We start from the raw sequence: 13,317 nt of genomic DNA, 5'->3' as shown, positions 1-13,317 counted from the left end.
CACCAGCTCATCCTGCCTCTCCTCCGCCTCTTCAGCAACCCCTCCACCATCTCATCACGCCTCTCCTCACCCCCTGCAGCTACTGCCACCCATCGCCGCCTCGTCGCGCCCTGCATCTCTCCGCACCGTCCATCTCACGGCGCTCTTCATCTCGCCGCTCCCCTAATGCCCTGCATCCGCCTCGGTGCTCCCTGTCCACCTGAAGCTCACCTCTGCATCCCCTCCTGAAGTTTTGCTTTTCCCATGGTGAGTGAAACAAGTTTTTTACAAGATTGCTTGAATTATCTTCCGACTGATGCCAGAGCCGCTAAATAATGTGCAACATCTCATTTTTTCCTCTGGAAATGATATGCAGCATATATAGTTTGGTAGATAGATTCTCATGGTGAAAGGTACATGGCGAAGCTTATGCCACTACATGCTCAATACTGCCTGTTATTTTGCACTATTCTTAATTAGAGTATTTGTTACTATGAAGAAAGAAAAAAGATGCTGTAAAAAATGACATGATTGCAGTCAAGAATTAGTAGTCAGGAGTCATCTGCAATTAGAACTAACTGGCTACTGCACTGCTTTTAGAAGATGTCCCTTTTTGTTCATGATAGATTTTAATCTTTTTGGAAACCTGGTAGTGTTTGTACTATTGACCAGCATTGCTGACGTGTATGCACTTTCACACATTGCTGAGTTGTATGCAATTTCACCCTTTAGGCCTAACTAAGGCAAGAAGAGAAGTTGTGCACCAAACTTTGCAGTGAGATAAAATTGCAGCTGAACAAGTATGGGCATGCCAACCATTATAGTGGGACACGCATGCAAGGCGCAACTGGATTGCCAAAACCGACTTAAACAGACTTATATCCCTAGGTAAAATGACTTTTTTTCGCTCTCCTCCGTCTCTTCCTCCTCCCCTCCCTCTTCCTCTCCAATCTCTAGAGCCTAGACTCTTCACACAGTACACGCATATGCACTGCACACCAAAACTACCTCTAATTCTCAGCCTCTCATCTCTTCGATTCAATCTGACCCCCTGTAATCCCAAATTAGGCCGCACAGTACAGTTACCAATTCCCTTCGGCTCCGTTCCGCGAGCAAACCCTCACAAATTTGCTGCTTCTGATTGATCGCGTGGTCGGGTAGGGTTTGGGTTGTGGCGTCGGGTTGGGCTGGTGTTGTCGTGAGGATTGGTTCGGGTTTTTCTGAGTTTGGTGTACTCCGCATGCGGCGGACTGGACGAGGCGGGACGGCTGGTCAGGCTTGGACCTATGGGCAGCACCGGTGAGCCCTATCGGAAGCGGCGTCTCTCTGACTCCTTTGTATCTCCCGCCAAGCGCCCAGCGCTTCCGCCTTCCTCTGGCGACAAGAAGGTATACGCCTCATTCGAAGTCTCTAAGTAGTTCACTATGTTAAGGTAGGCAACTGTGTGATGACTTTTACTTCAACTGTTTCGATCGTGCATCAGGTAATCCAGGTCAACGACCTTGCCAGGGTAGTTCATGAATCTATAGGAGCTTCTGAAATCTCAATAACAGTTATTACCTCACAAAAAGAGTCATTTTATCTAGAGCTACATGTCTGTTTAAGCCGGTTTTGGCAATCCAGTTGCGCCTTGCATGCGTGTCCCACTATAACATTTTGCATGTCCATACTTTTTCAGCCGAATTTTAGCTCACTGTAAAGTTTGATGCACAACTTCTCTTCTTGCCTTAGTTAGACCTAATTGTCTTGTTGTTAGATATACACCTCATTTAGAGTCTTTAGGCAATCCGCTATTGTTCACAACAAGAAGGTACACTCCTCATTTCAAGTTGTCAAGTAGTTCACGCTTGCTTGCCATAGGCTGGTTTGTAAAGGCTTGCTACTTTAATTTTATTTGTATCCTTTATTAGGTAGCTGAGTTCAGCGACATTGCCAGATTAGTTCAGGAGCTTATCAGATCACAATATAAGTTCTTTTACCTTTGGCATATCCGGTTTTACCGGATTGGCCAGCCTGCTTGCGTGCAGGATTTACCTTGGAGCGTTGCATGTGCAGTGTACTGACATACGCATGAATGGTTGTCAAATCTGCATTTGTCCAATTGTAACTTTATCTAACTGCAAAGTGTACTGTACAACTTTACATGTTGTCTCCCTTAGTTAGACCTAAAAAGTGTTGCTGAAATTGTTCAGGGCATGATTGGTGTTATATAGTAAAAGCCATGTCGCCAGGACATTAGGTAGCTGGGGTTGGCGACATTGCCAGGTTAGTTCAGGAGCTTCTCAGATCGCAATATAAGTTATTTTACCTTGGGCATATCCGGTTTTACTGGATTAGCCAGCCTGCTTGCATTCAGGGTTTACCTTGGAGCTTTGCATGGGCAGCCTACTGATATATGCATGAACAGTTGTCAAATCTGCATTTGTCAATCGTAACTTTATCTCGCTGCAAAGTGTACTGTACAACTTTACATGTTGCCTCCCTTAGTTAGACCTAAAAAGTCTTGCTGAAATTGTTCAAGACATGGTTGGTGTTATATATATATGGTAAAAGCCGTGTCGCCATGGAAGCAAATCTAGCATGCATTTAGAGAGATGATTGAGGATACAATAACATGTACCTTTGCAAAAAATTGGATATAAATTGCTGCTTGCATTTTAAATATAGCTCTATTTGGTGTATGTTGTCATGTTGCATAAGGATGCACAAAACAGATATACAATCATTAATGCACTTCTATTATTTGCCATACTTTCTTCTGCAGATTTTGTTCTTGCATCGTTCATTACAGCAGTATTGCCAAGCCAGGCTCATAAACCGGATTTCCTTTTTGTGCTTTTTCTACACTGCAATTTTCATTAATTCTTCTCTATATTTTTATATTTGGTGTTAACTTGTAACTTTCTTCCTGGTTGGCAGCTTGATTTCGCTGTACTTAAATACAGAAACCAAAAGCTTTCAGAACAGCTAGCAGTCCATAAGTTTGAGTACCATGCCCTTGAGGGTAAATTTGATGATCTCAAGCAGAAACAGAAGGCTCACCACGAGACCCAAGATCTAGCTAACAAGTCTTGGGAGCATGTAAGCTAAAACCAACCTTGTTGTTACTGCAAAATACCACAAGTCTTCCTTTTCTTTACGGTAAATGCTATACTTGAACAGCTTGTGAGAGATTTGAAGGCTATTTCTGCTTGCAAAAGTGGATTTCAAAATCCTTCCTGCAGTGCAGGTCCTAGCAATGTGTCTACAGGTATGACTTTCTTCTTACCTGAATTGATTTGATTGTCATGTATAAAAAGTTGTAATGGAAGCAGTATATGTGTCTTCTCCACTCTTGTTAGGATCTGCATGAAGGTTTTTTTCTTTTTTGCAATCTATGAAGCTTGCACTTTATTGTATTTGATTTATTTTGGTGGTTGTGAAATATTCTAAACTTAGGTATTGTGCCAAGTATTACAAGATTTAGTTTCTAATTTCCTATTCAGATGGCACATGCATCCCAAAAGACAAGGACTTCCTTAGCAGACTTGTTGAGACAGGTGCCACAGAAAGTTCAGGTTGCCATTTGGAAAACCATGTACACTCGTCAAGTACTGATGTGCTGCAGAATATATTGTTCTCATCAAATGATTCATGGCATGCAAATAAGAAGTCTCTGTTAGATCTCTTTGCTGCATTACCTGAAAATGGTTTGTTCTTCACATTTCCTTGGTAATGTTTATTTATTAATTACAGCTAAAGGACTGAAAATTCCATACCCCTTTGGTAACATTACCTTACTTTGTTTCTTCACTGCAGAGCGTAGTAGGGAATTGCGAACTACTGGTACTGAGCTGTCACTACAGCTTAATGATGCCATACAAGAACTTAGTGATCTCCACTTGAAGCACAGGCGGTTAACAGAGAAGCACCATGAAGAGAGATGTTTAAACGCTCGAAGCAAAGCTGAACAGAAACTCCTTAAAGGTATCTTTGCTTAAACACGAGATGCTTTACATATGTAGATATGGCTACATACGACAGATTGTTAATGTCTTATTATATATATTATTTTGACATCTTTCATACCTGCCAATACCCTTCTGATATGCCGCCGCACCATGCTTTCCATCAAATCTATCAATATCTAACCACCCACTCTCCTTAAATCCCTTCCCACCAACAATCCCTCGACGTGTTCCTACCACCACAACCTTCTTCACTTGTCTGCTGTTCTTGCCTCACGTAAGTTGCTACCGCTTCCTACCTCTGGTCAGACATTGACAATAGGAAGGTTTAGAGAGGATGAATGGAGATGAGAGGGAAGAGAGGGGTCGAGAGAGGATATATAATAGACAGGAGAGAGTTGGAGAGAGATCAGAAGGAATGGAGAGATCTCAGCTGGATTGGGACAAAGAGGCGACTGGAAAAGAGATGTGGATATGCGAGAGAGGCAGAGCCGGGGGTTCCCTCAATGAAAGCACACTGCATGCTGGACTGAGCCAGGATGAGATATACTGGCTAGGTAGGAATGTTTATTTTGTTCTGCTAAGATTTCTGTACTTACGCAACAATAAACGCTGATCCTTGTTTTTGAGGATTAATCGGATCACTTCAACCGTATTGCATTGCATCTAGACCAACCTGGTCACACAGTGGCCCATCAGACTGATTAGACATGAGGAACTATTCAGACAATGTTTGCACACTATATATGTTCCTATGATGCTATTTGCAACTAATGTTAAGGATCGTCAAATCGACTTTACTGAGATGTTTTTAACTTTTCAAGAGGAGCTGGCAAGTGCTGTTGCTGAGTTGGAAGAAAGCAACCACAAATTTGCAGTCCTCAAAGCACAGGGAGACCCTACACATGGAACTCCAATCTTATTTCCAACTTTAGGAAATAAAAGCTTGCCTGAGGATAATGTCAGAGACAAACAAAAGGAATTGCAGGATCTAGAGGCATGTCACAAGGAGTTTACGGTAAATATTAAGTTTTTTCTTTAACTTCCAGTGTTGCCTATGTTTGCTCTGAACCTAATGTAGCTTGCTCTGTTACTTGGATCAGGATCTGATTTCACAACGTTTGGTGGAAATAAGGAGACTTCACGAAGATAGAATTGAAATTTTGAACAAGTTGTCTACCTTCCAGGTTTGCACGCGGCTTGTTTAGGTGTGCCAATACCAAGTGAAGTAACACTGTTCCACATTTTTTAGTGTTGTTCCAGGGTTGATATGTAGTACTAGTATTTTCCACCCGTGCTGCAGCTTTTTTGGATTTGCTTTCCTACCAAGTACTAACACTAACGAAAGTAACCCTAGATTATCTGTAGTCTCCAGAGGGTGACATACAGACGTTCAAAAAGAGATGTTTTTTCATGAAATCTATATTTTTGATTTTCCATCCTCTCAACTAAAAGATGCCTAATCAAGCATCGTTTAATTATTTTATCTGAGATTAATATTGTATTTGAGTTTGATCTATTGGCTGGTATTTCAATGATAACATGGCTTAATTGAGATTCAACGTTGGAGTCAATCTTAGAGTAAAGAAAGATGTGTTTCATAAAATATTCTTGCATGCCTCACCTTTGTAATTTATTATTTATGACCAGAACACTTTGATGGATTTTAAGAGCATTTCTTCTTCAAAAGCTTTCCAAGTTCTGAAGGATCAACTCCAAAAGTCACAAGCAGAGTTGGACCACTGCCGAATGCTATTAGAGAAATTACAGGTGGTTACTCAGCATAATTTACATGTCATGTAGCAAAGAGCCTCAGTTATGTATGTTATGTTTGGCTAAGCTTCTACTTGCCTTTTCAGGTTAATAAGGATAAATTGATATGGCAAGAAAGGGAAGTTAATGTAAAAGTTGATCTGTCTGGAATTCCTCATAGGGTATCTCTGAATTGTGAGTCAAGCATTGCAGTTTTAGAACAGAATCGGCAGAAAGTAGTTGATGAAAAGAATATGCTTGCGCTGAAACTTGAAGAATCTTCGAGAGAACCTGGTATGATGATTCTTATTTGACTTTGCTAACAACATTGAGTTATTCTCTTCTGGCCATATCCAAATATAAATAAGTAAACACTTTCAATGTTCAGGTCGGAACCAAATCATATCAGAATTTAAAGCGCTGGTGTCATCACTGCCAGGAGAAATGGGTGCTATGCAAACTGAATTATCCAAGTACAAGGATGATGCTTCAGAATTGCATTCTTTGCGAGCCGAAGTTCACTCTGTTTCTGATATTCTGGCTAGAAAGGTAAATTTCTTTATACGAGCTTGTTGAAGAAGTTTATGAGTGTTTTGTGACTGTTTCAGTTAAATTTAAGCTATTCGTTTTGTGCTTTACAGGAGCACACTATCGACGAATCATTATGTAGATCTGCTCACGCTGGATCTGAGACAAGGGGTCTACGATCCAGGGTACCGATATTAAAAAATTGCTGATTTAACTAGAATTTTTTTGGATTCCATTGTCTTCACCAGCCATCAGGAAATGGCTTGTTTTAGCTAATTTCTTTAATTTCCATACATGTTGTTTTTATGAATTCTTAAACTATTGAATTCACATGCTGTGTAGGTTTGTGAACTAAGGCAAACGAATTGCGAGTTGAAGCTCTTTGTGGAAATGTATAAACGCGATTCTACTGATTCAAGGTGGTTTTATTACAGCAGAAATCCTTCATGAAACTACTTCTAAAATTTATCGTGTTCCACCATGTTTGTTCTCCTATTTAGTCTAGAGATCAGATCATCCGAATAATGTACTGAGCGTTTAAACGTTGTTTAGTACTCCCTCCGTAAAGAAATATCAGAGTGTTTAGATTACTACTTTAGTGATCTAAACACTCTTATATTTCTTTACAGAGGGAGTACGTACCAAGTTCAGTAGTCCGACTAAAACAAACTTCTACTGTTCTGATGTCCACCCCTTATTGTTTTGTGACAGAGATTTGCTGGAGTCCAAAGATGGAGAATATTGTGAATGGGCTCATGTCCATAGCCTCAAATCTTCTCTTGATGAGAGTAGGCTAGAACAGCGTGTTAAGGTAGCCATTGAAGCTGAAGCAATGTCTCAGCAGAGACTAGCAAGTGGTGAAGCTGAGATTGCTGAATTAAGGGGGAAGATGGAGAGTGCCAGAAGGTACATTTTATTTATACTTTTCCGATGTAGTTTCTCTACTGGATATTTGGAATCTCTGCACTTTGCTGTGATATGCCATTGCATGTGTTGAAGTAGGCAGAAGCTGGATACATCATCTATTTTTACTGGTGAAAAAGGTGCTTACTGGTGAATTTCCTGTGCGTTACAGGGATATTGGTAGTTTATCTGAATTATTGAAATCAAAACATGAAGAAGGTGAAGCGTACCTGTCAGAGATTGAGGTATGTTTCATCTCTACATCTTCGTAAAAATACAGAAAATCAGCATTCTAGAAATGCTCATTTTTGACATTTCAGAGTATTGGGCAAGCATATGAAGATATACAAACACAAAATCAACAATTGCTACAGCAAATTATTGAGAGAGATGACCACAACACAAAGGTAATTTTATGGACTCAGTTGCTGTTCTGTGTTCATGTTGATGTATCCTTGTCTTCAACATTAATTAGTGTAATCTTAAAACCACCTACTTATGTTTACGATGACTTTGGTTTCACTTAAAGCTTGTTTTTTTACTTCAGTTCCCATAATTACATGCCAACAGTAACTTAAATATGCAACTAGAAGGTTTAGATTGCCACCATGATCTTATCCAGGTTTTCATGCCGGTAATGGTAATTTTGTCATGATACCCGCCAGAGCATTATAATCTCCTGACGTCAGATTAACAAAAAACGTAGAGCTGGAGCATCATATTTTTCTTTTGAGCATGGCGGATTAACCCCCTGGTTTATTTGTTGAAACCAAAGACATATTGGTACTAGACTTCAACAGAATTCTGTTTTGAGCATGGATAATTACTCAAATTGTGCTCTACATGCCAGATGATTTGCAACACAAATTTAGCAGACTTTCAAGACACATAACCAAATAGCAGGCTTCAAGTTCCCTTCTGTGAATATCAACTTAGGCTTGATTTCATGAGCACACACGACCACTTACAAGCTGAATACAAAGCTCTCTGGCCTAGTCCACTAACTCCTGTGTGGCAGAATTAGTGTGGCATCCTTCCTCTTCGCTTTTTGAACCAGGACAACACAATAAACATCTTGTATCCTTGTCAATGCCTCGAGGCCATTGACCCCGCCCTAACCAAAGCTGTCAGCATCACTACTTGAGTTGATGGCCTTGCCGTGAATCATCATGCTCACCTTCCTTCTGCTTGAAAATTTAGGACACTGCCTGCCTCTCCATCTGTGTAGCCTACCCTTCTCCATGCCGCTTCCTTCTGATCTGCAGCAGTTGTAAGGGAGAAGACGCGCTAGGATGGCATCCAAAGCATTCCCATACTGCTTGGAGAGGTGTTAGAGTACGTAATGGGCCTTAATGGCCTGGGCTGGCGGTATAGCCTGTTAGTCTTAGGGTTAATTAGAGATAAGAGTCGCTTGCTTAGGGGTCAAGTAAGACTTGCCTGGGAGTCAAGTAAGCCTCTCTATATAAAGAGAGGAGATGTATCAATTGAATCAAGCAAGAATTAAGAAGGAAATCCCTTCCCTCTTGCCCGGCCGTGGGCAGAAAGGCCCTTGGCCGGCCCTCTCGCGCCCTCCTTCTAGCAGCGCCATAACAATTTGGTATCAGCTAGCTTCGGTTCGATCATGTCTTCACCGCTGCCAAGCCCGTCTCTTCTGCTCTAGGTCACCTCGTCGCCTCCGGCGACCACCACGACAGTCGCCCCGCTCCTGCCCGCGCCGGGATCCTCCGTCGCGCCCGCCCCCGCCTTCCTCACCCCGTAGGAGGTGTCCGGGATGTTGCGGGATCTAACCCAGGCGGTCAAGGAGATCCACCTGTTCTTGGCCGGGTCCTATGGGCCGCACCCGGCTGCGCCGCCCCCGCGCTGCCATGGCAGCCGCCGCACCAGGCGGCCTTCGCCGGGCCGCTGCAGCTGCCATCCATCGCCATCACCGCCCAGCCCTGGCTGCAGTGGTAGCCGCCGCTCCTGGCGGCCTCCGCCGCGCCCGGCGCTCCGCCGCAGCAGCCTCTGCTGCTGCCCGGCGCGACACCGCAGCAGCCGTGCAGCTGCAACAGCCACCGCAGGTCAGCTCCGCCGCCCAGTATGGGTGCCCTACGACGGGACTGCGACGACCTCATTCTCATCAGCGCCGCCATCCCAGGGCGTCCACATCCAGCAGATCAAGTCCCCGCCATCGCCGTCACCGCTTCCGTCTTGGATCGCTACCCGCCACGTGTCGGCGGCGGTGAGGCTGCAGGCTGCTGCGCGCGGCCTTCTAGCGCGTCGACGTGTGCGGGTGTGCGGGAGATGCGTGGTCTGCAGCTGCCGCTCCTCCAAGTTGCCCTTTGCTGCGCAAAGGACCTCGATCTCGTCCGCTGCGTCGGGGATCTTGGGCATAAGATTTCCCCCACGGGCGGCGGGCATGTTGTTTTCCCCGCAGGCAGTGACCTCAAAGTCTGCGACATCGGCGGTTGAGGGGGTGCACCCCTCCTCGTCATTCTCCATCGCAAGCCCTCCACTCTTCCCTGTGCGGTGCAGACCAACAGCCGTCTAGCAGGGAGAAGGCAGGGTGTCACCGACAAGAGCGCACTGCGTAGCACCACTGCATTCCGCCGGCCGCCGTGAGGGCACCTCTGCTGGTCGCTCTTGCGACCACTTCCAGGTGGCCATACACATGCACTCCTTTTGTCTAGATGGTGTCCATGGGATCCAGGTGGTTGTACATGTGCACGTCCGCCGTGTGGATGGTGTCCACTTTTTGTTAAGGGGTCCAAAATAAAGCGTCCCAGTCCATTTTAGGTTGAGAGTAATAAAACAAGCCGAGATGTAAAAGGCTTGTTTTTAGGTGTTAGGTTTGTGTTGCGTCGAGTCATGGTTATAAGTTGGTTAGGCTGCAGCTCGAGGACAAGCTGCATGTCCAGGTGGGGTGTAGTGTTAGAGTACGTAATGGGCCTTAATGGCCTGGGCTGGCGGTATAGCCCGTTAGTCTTAGGGTTAATTAGAGATAAGAGTCGCTTGCTTAGGGGTCAAGTAAGACTTGCTTGGGAGTCAAGTAAGCCTCTCTATATAAAGAGAGGAGATGTATCAATTGAATCAAGCAAGAATTAAGAAGGAAATCCCTTCCCTCTTGCCCGGCCGTGGGCAGAAAGGCCCCCGGCCGGCCCTCTCGCGCCCTCCTTCTAGCAGCGCCATAACAAGAGGAAGGCAGACAAGAAAGAGAAGGGGATAGAGGAGGGAGGAAGATGGGAGAAAAGAGGAGATGCAAACAATATATATACTTTTGAGCCAATAACCAGTGGCACCCAGACAGTTCCAGGCCACTTCGGAGGTGGGTTTTGATCCAGACTGAGATAAATCTAGGTGGCTGGAGAAATAAAAGGCAAGATGAGGGGGTTGACTGAGACAAGGCCGTGAATCCAAGTCTCCAATACAATTTGCTATTTTCTATATCTACTTCTAAGGAACTGATCCTTCCTGTGCCAATCTTCTTTTATGGAAGTAATATGCCAATGCTGCCACTGTGGGATTAGTGCTTATCTCTTGTTGATGCGACAAACTGGTATGGTAATAGATGGATAAGACAAGCAAAGGTCAAGGATGACTCTTGATTTGGTCGTGCAGGGAGCAGAAACTGGCATACTTTGTGCAAAAGCACAAGAATATGTTCCATTTTCTTTGGCAACACCATCTTACATGTCATTTTGTTGCCAGCTAGTCAGTTGGACTATTCTGCAACAAAATATTTTATCATTTTATTTCTACTGACTGGTCCAAACATCGCTCTTAACACCTACTGGCATGATGGTCTGTCTAAATGGTGAACACATGCTCAAGTTGGATGGAGCAATATCTTGAAAATAAGTAATGTTTTTGTTGTGGTCTGCCTACATTCCCAACTTCTGTTCAGCAATAAATGACAGCTACGGTTATACAGCAGAGAGAAGGTGTGGTGCTACATACTGAAGTTGTGTAGAAAACTTCAAATTAGTAATGTGTGCGCATATTTGGCTGATTAATCAGCATAGCTTTCACAAGAAAAATCAACCATGGTCATTCTAGAGTCATGTTTATCTTTATTTGTCGGAGATAGAAGTACAAGAATCTTTTTGAACAGAGACCTCTACTGCACCATCTTATGTTTACATGTTACTACAGATCTTTATGGAAGGCGTTAAGGCGAAACAGGCACAGGATACTTTGCATTTAGAAGTATGCAACCTGAACAGGAATTTACGGCAGGCAAAGAGCTTGATGGATCTCTACAAAGATAAAGTTGCCCAGTTTGACGACAAGGTAAATTTTAACGCATAAAAGGGCGAACATCATATTTTAGGGAGTGCTGAACACATGTTTTTCCTTGCCCATTTGCAGTTAAAAGTTTGGTCAGAGCAGATAGGGAGACTTTCAGAGGATGGACGGCGACATTCTGTATCTTCAGGCAATGCTCAACGAAAGCTGGTGGATGTACAGGGAGAGGTTCAACAATTGAGGAAGTCAATGGATGAAGTACAAGCCAAGGTCGGGAGGAATCGACTAGAAGTTGCTGGGTTGCTTGTAGAACTAGAGAAGGATAGGTAATTGTTTACAGAGATTTATTCTCTCCATACTCCATGTGACTTCCAGATTTCTGTCACAAGTTGAATGGTGTTTTCCAGGTTTAGTAAGAGGAGAATTGAGGATGACTTGGAATCGATGTCAAGGAAAGCTAGTTCTCTTCGAGTGAAGACAGAAGCCTCGTCGTTGTTGGAAAAGGTTCATCAGGAGGTCAATGAGTACAGGGGAATATTGAAGTGTGGTGTCTGCCGCGACCGACAGAAAGAGGTGAATAGTGCTGCCTTCCTTTCCTATAACCTTGGTCACCATATCAAATCTGACAACTCGTTCTTCGGTGCCGTTTAGGTCGTGATCACCAAGTGCTACCATCTTTTCTGCAATGACTGTATACAGAAGTTACTTCGAAACCGCCAGCGGAGATGTCCTTCCTGTGGATTAAGCTTTGGGGCCAATGATGTGAAGCCGATTTATATATGATGCTGTAGTGGGGTCATCTAGGACAAATGACTGAAGTGCTGCTTGCTTGGTTCAGTCGAAAATGTAGCTTATCTTGCCAAATTTCTTCAAAGAGGACCCATAGCATACTTTAGGTTGCAGGCACAATGCCCGTGGCTTTGTGTTATGCGAGTGTGGCTTGCCGCTCCGTTGTAAAGTTTGTAATTTTCTTGTTGAAATAGCTTGTAGTCTGTTTGCATATACATTTTATTATTCTAGTATTTGACATGTCAAGGAAGAGGAGTTAGTGATTGCAAAAGAATACCATAGATTGTATCATTGTATGCTTGGAAAATCTAAGGTGCATAGATGTGCACCTTTCTCTCCCCATGCCGTGGCATCCCAATGGGATTTTCCCCTTGGCCTTGTTTGGTTAGCACTGCATCGGCTCGGATTGGGGTTGAAACTTGGTCGAATAATCCCTTCAATCCTTGTCAGCGTTACAAACCTGACTGGTTTTACTCCCTGCCATATCGAGTCCCAAACCGTCGGGTTCTACCTGGGTAAAATCCTCTCCCACATCTTGTGAATTCTACTCGTGCGACAGACAGAATTGTTATACCAAAAGAAAAACTGAGTCACTTCTCCTGACCCTCGTACTTGCAAATATGAGGCTATGGTGGCTCCGGTGGGAGAGACGGAGGCAGCACAACGGTTCGGAGAAGATGGCGGCTTGTCGCTTCCTCGGATGTGTACATGGTCGGGAATTTCTATGGTTTCTGATGCAGATATCAACACCTAAGCAGAGATTAATTTTTGCACAGAGGGCAAAGATTTAATTTGTTGCTGCAGATAGCAATTTAACTAGAGTATTTAACCAAAAACTACCACATTTAACGGAAATGTGACAGAAAACTACCAGTTTTGCCATAATCCGTGGCAAAAAAACTACCAAGTCTCGAAACCGGCCGCTTCGCCCGCGCTAATCACCAAACTGACCAGCCGGTCCCATGTTTCAGGTGCTACGGTGGCCAACCGACGTCCACCGCGCGTTAACGGCCATTAACGGCGCGTCCGCGGTCGGAAACGGCGGCTGTCGGTCGGAACGGTCAAGATCTGATCCAATCCATTCCCCTCTCGTGCTTCACTCTCTCCTTCCTCTCCCTCTGTCCTCTGTCTGACCTAGGTGGCGGCCGCTATGGCGTCGGTGATTCCGGACGGGGGCGGTGGCGATATGGGTGGT

General features: G+C 44.1%; 1 protein-coding gene across 4 annotated transcripts; it reads left to right on the top strand.

Annotated features, from left to right (window-relative positions):
- Positions 1–6: 6 nt before the first annotated feature.
- Positions 7–12,368, top strand: LOC119277649 (E3 ubiquitin-protein ligase BRE1-like 1). Of its 4 annotated transcripts, XM_037558932.1 has the most exons (21): positions 7–246; positions 356–392; positions 712–1,367; positions 2,899–3,060; positions 3,142–3,229; positions 3,465–3,668; positions 3,778–3,945; positions 4,751–4,944; positions 5,030–5,113; positions 5,577–5,696; positions 5,786–5,972; positions 6,067–6,227; positions 6,320–6,391; positions 6,549–6,625; positions 6,918–7,112; positions 7,282–7,354; positions 7,430–7,516; positions 11,241–11,378; positions 11,457–11,659; positions 11,741–11,906; positions 11,985–12,368. In XM_037558932.1, exons 3-21 carry the CDS (start codon positions 1,266–1,268, stop codon positions 12,114–12,116), a joined length of 2,613 nt encoding a protein of 870 aa, XP_037414829.1. In that variant the 5' UTR covers positions 7–246; positions 356–392; positions 712–1,265; the 3' UTR covers positions 12,117–12,368. The 4 variants fall into 4 exon arrangements, with proteins under 4 accessions (XP_037414829.1, XP_037414830.1, XP_037414831.1 ...); XM_037558933.1 differs by lacking the exon at positions 356–392; XM_037558934.1 differs by lacking the exons at positions 356–392; positions 712–1,367.
- The last annotated feature ends 949 nt before the right edge of the window (positions 12,369–13,317 follow it).

Source organism: Triticum dicoccoides, chromosome 3B (genome assembly GCF_002162155.2).
Source record: "Triticum dicoccoides isolate Atlit2015 ecotype Zavitan chromosome 3B, WEW_v2.0, whole genome shotgun sequence".
Classification (NCBI taxonomy): Eukaryota; Viridiplantae; Streptophyta; class Magnoliopsida; order Poales; family Poaceae; genus Triticum; species Triticum dicoccoides.
Note: the sequence above shows the minus strand (reverse complement) of the source record. Positions and strands in the feature narration are given on the sequence as shown.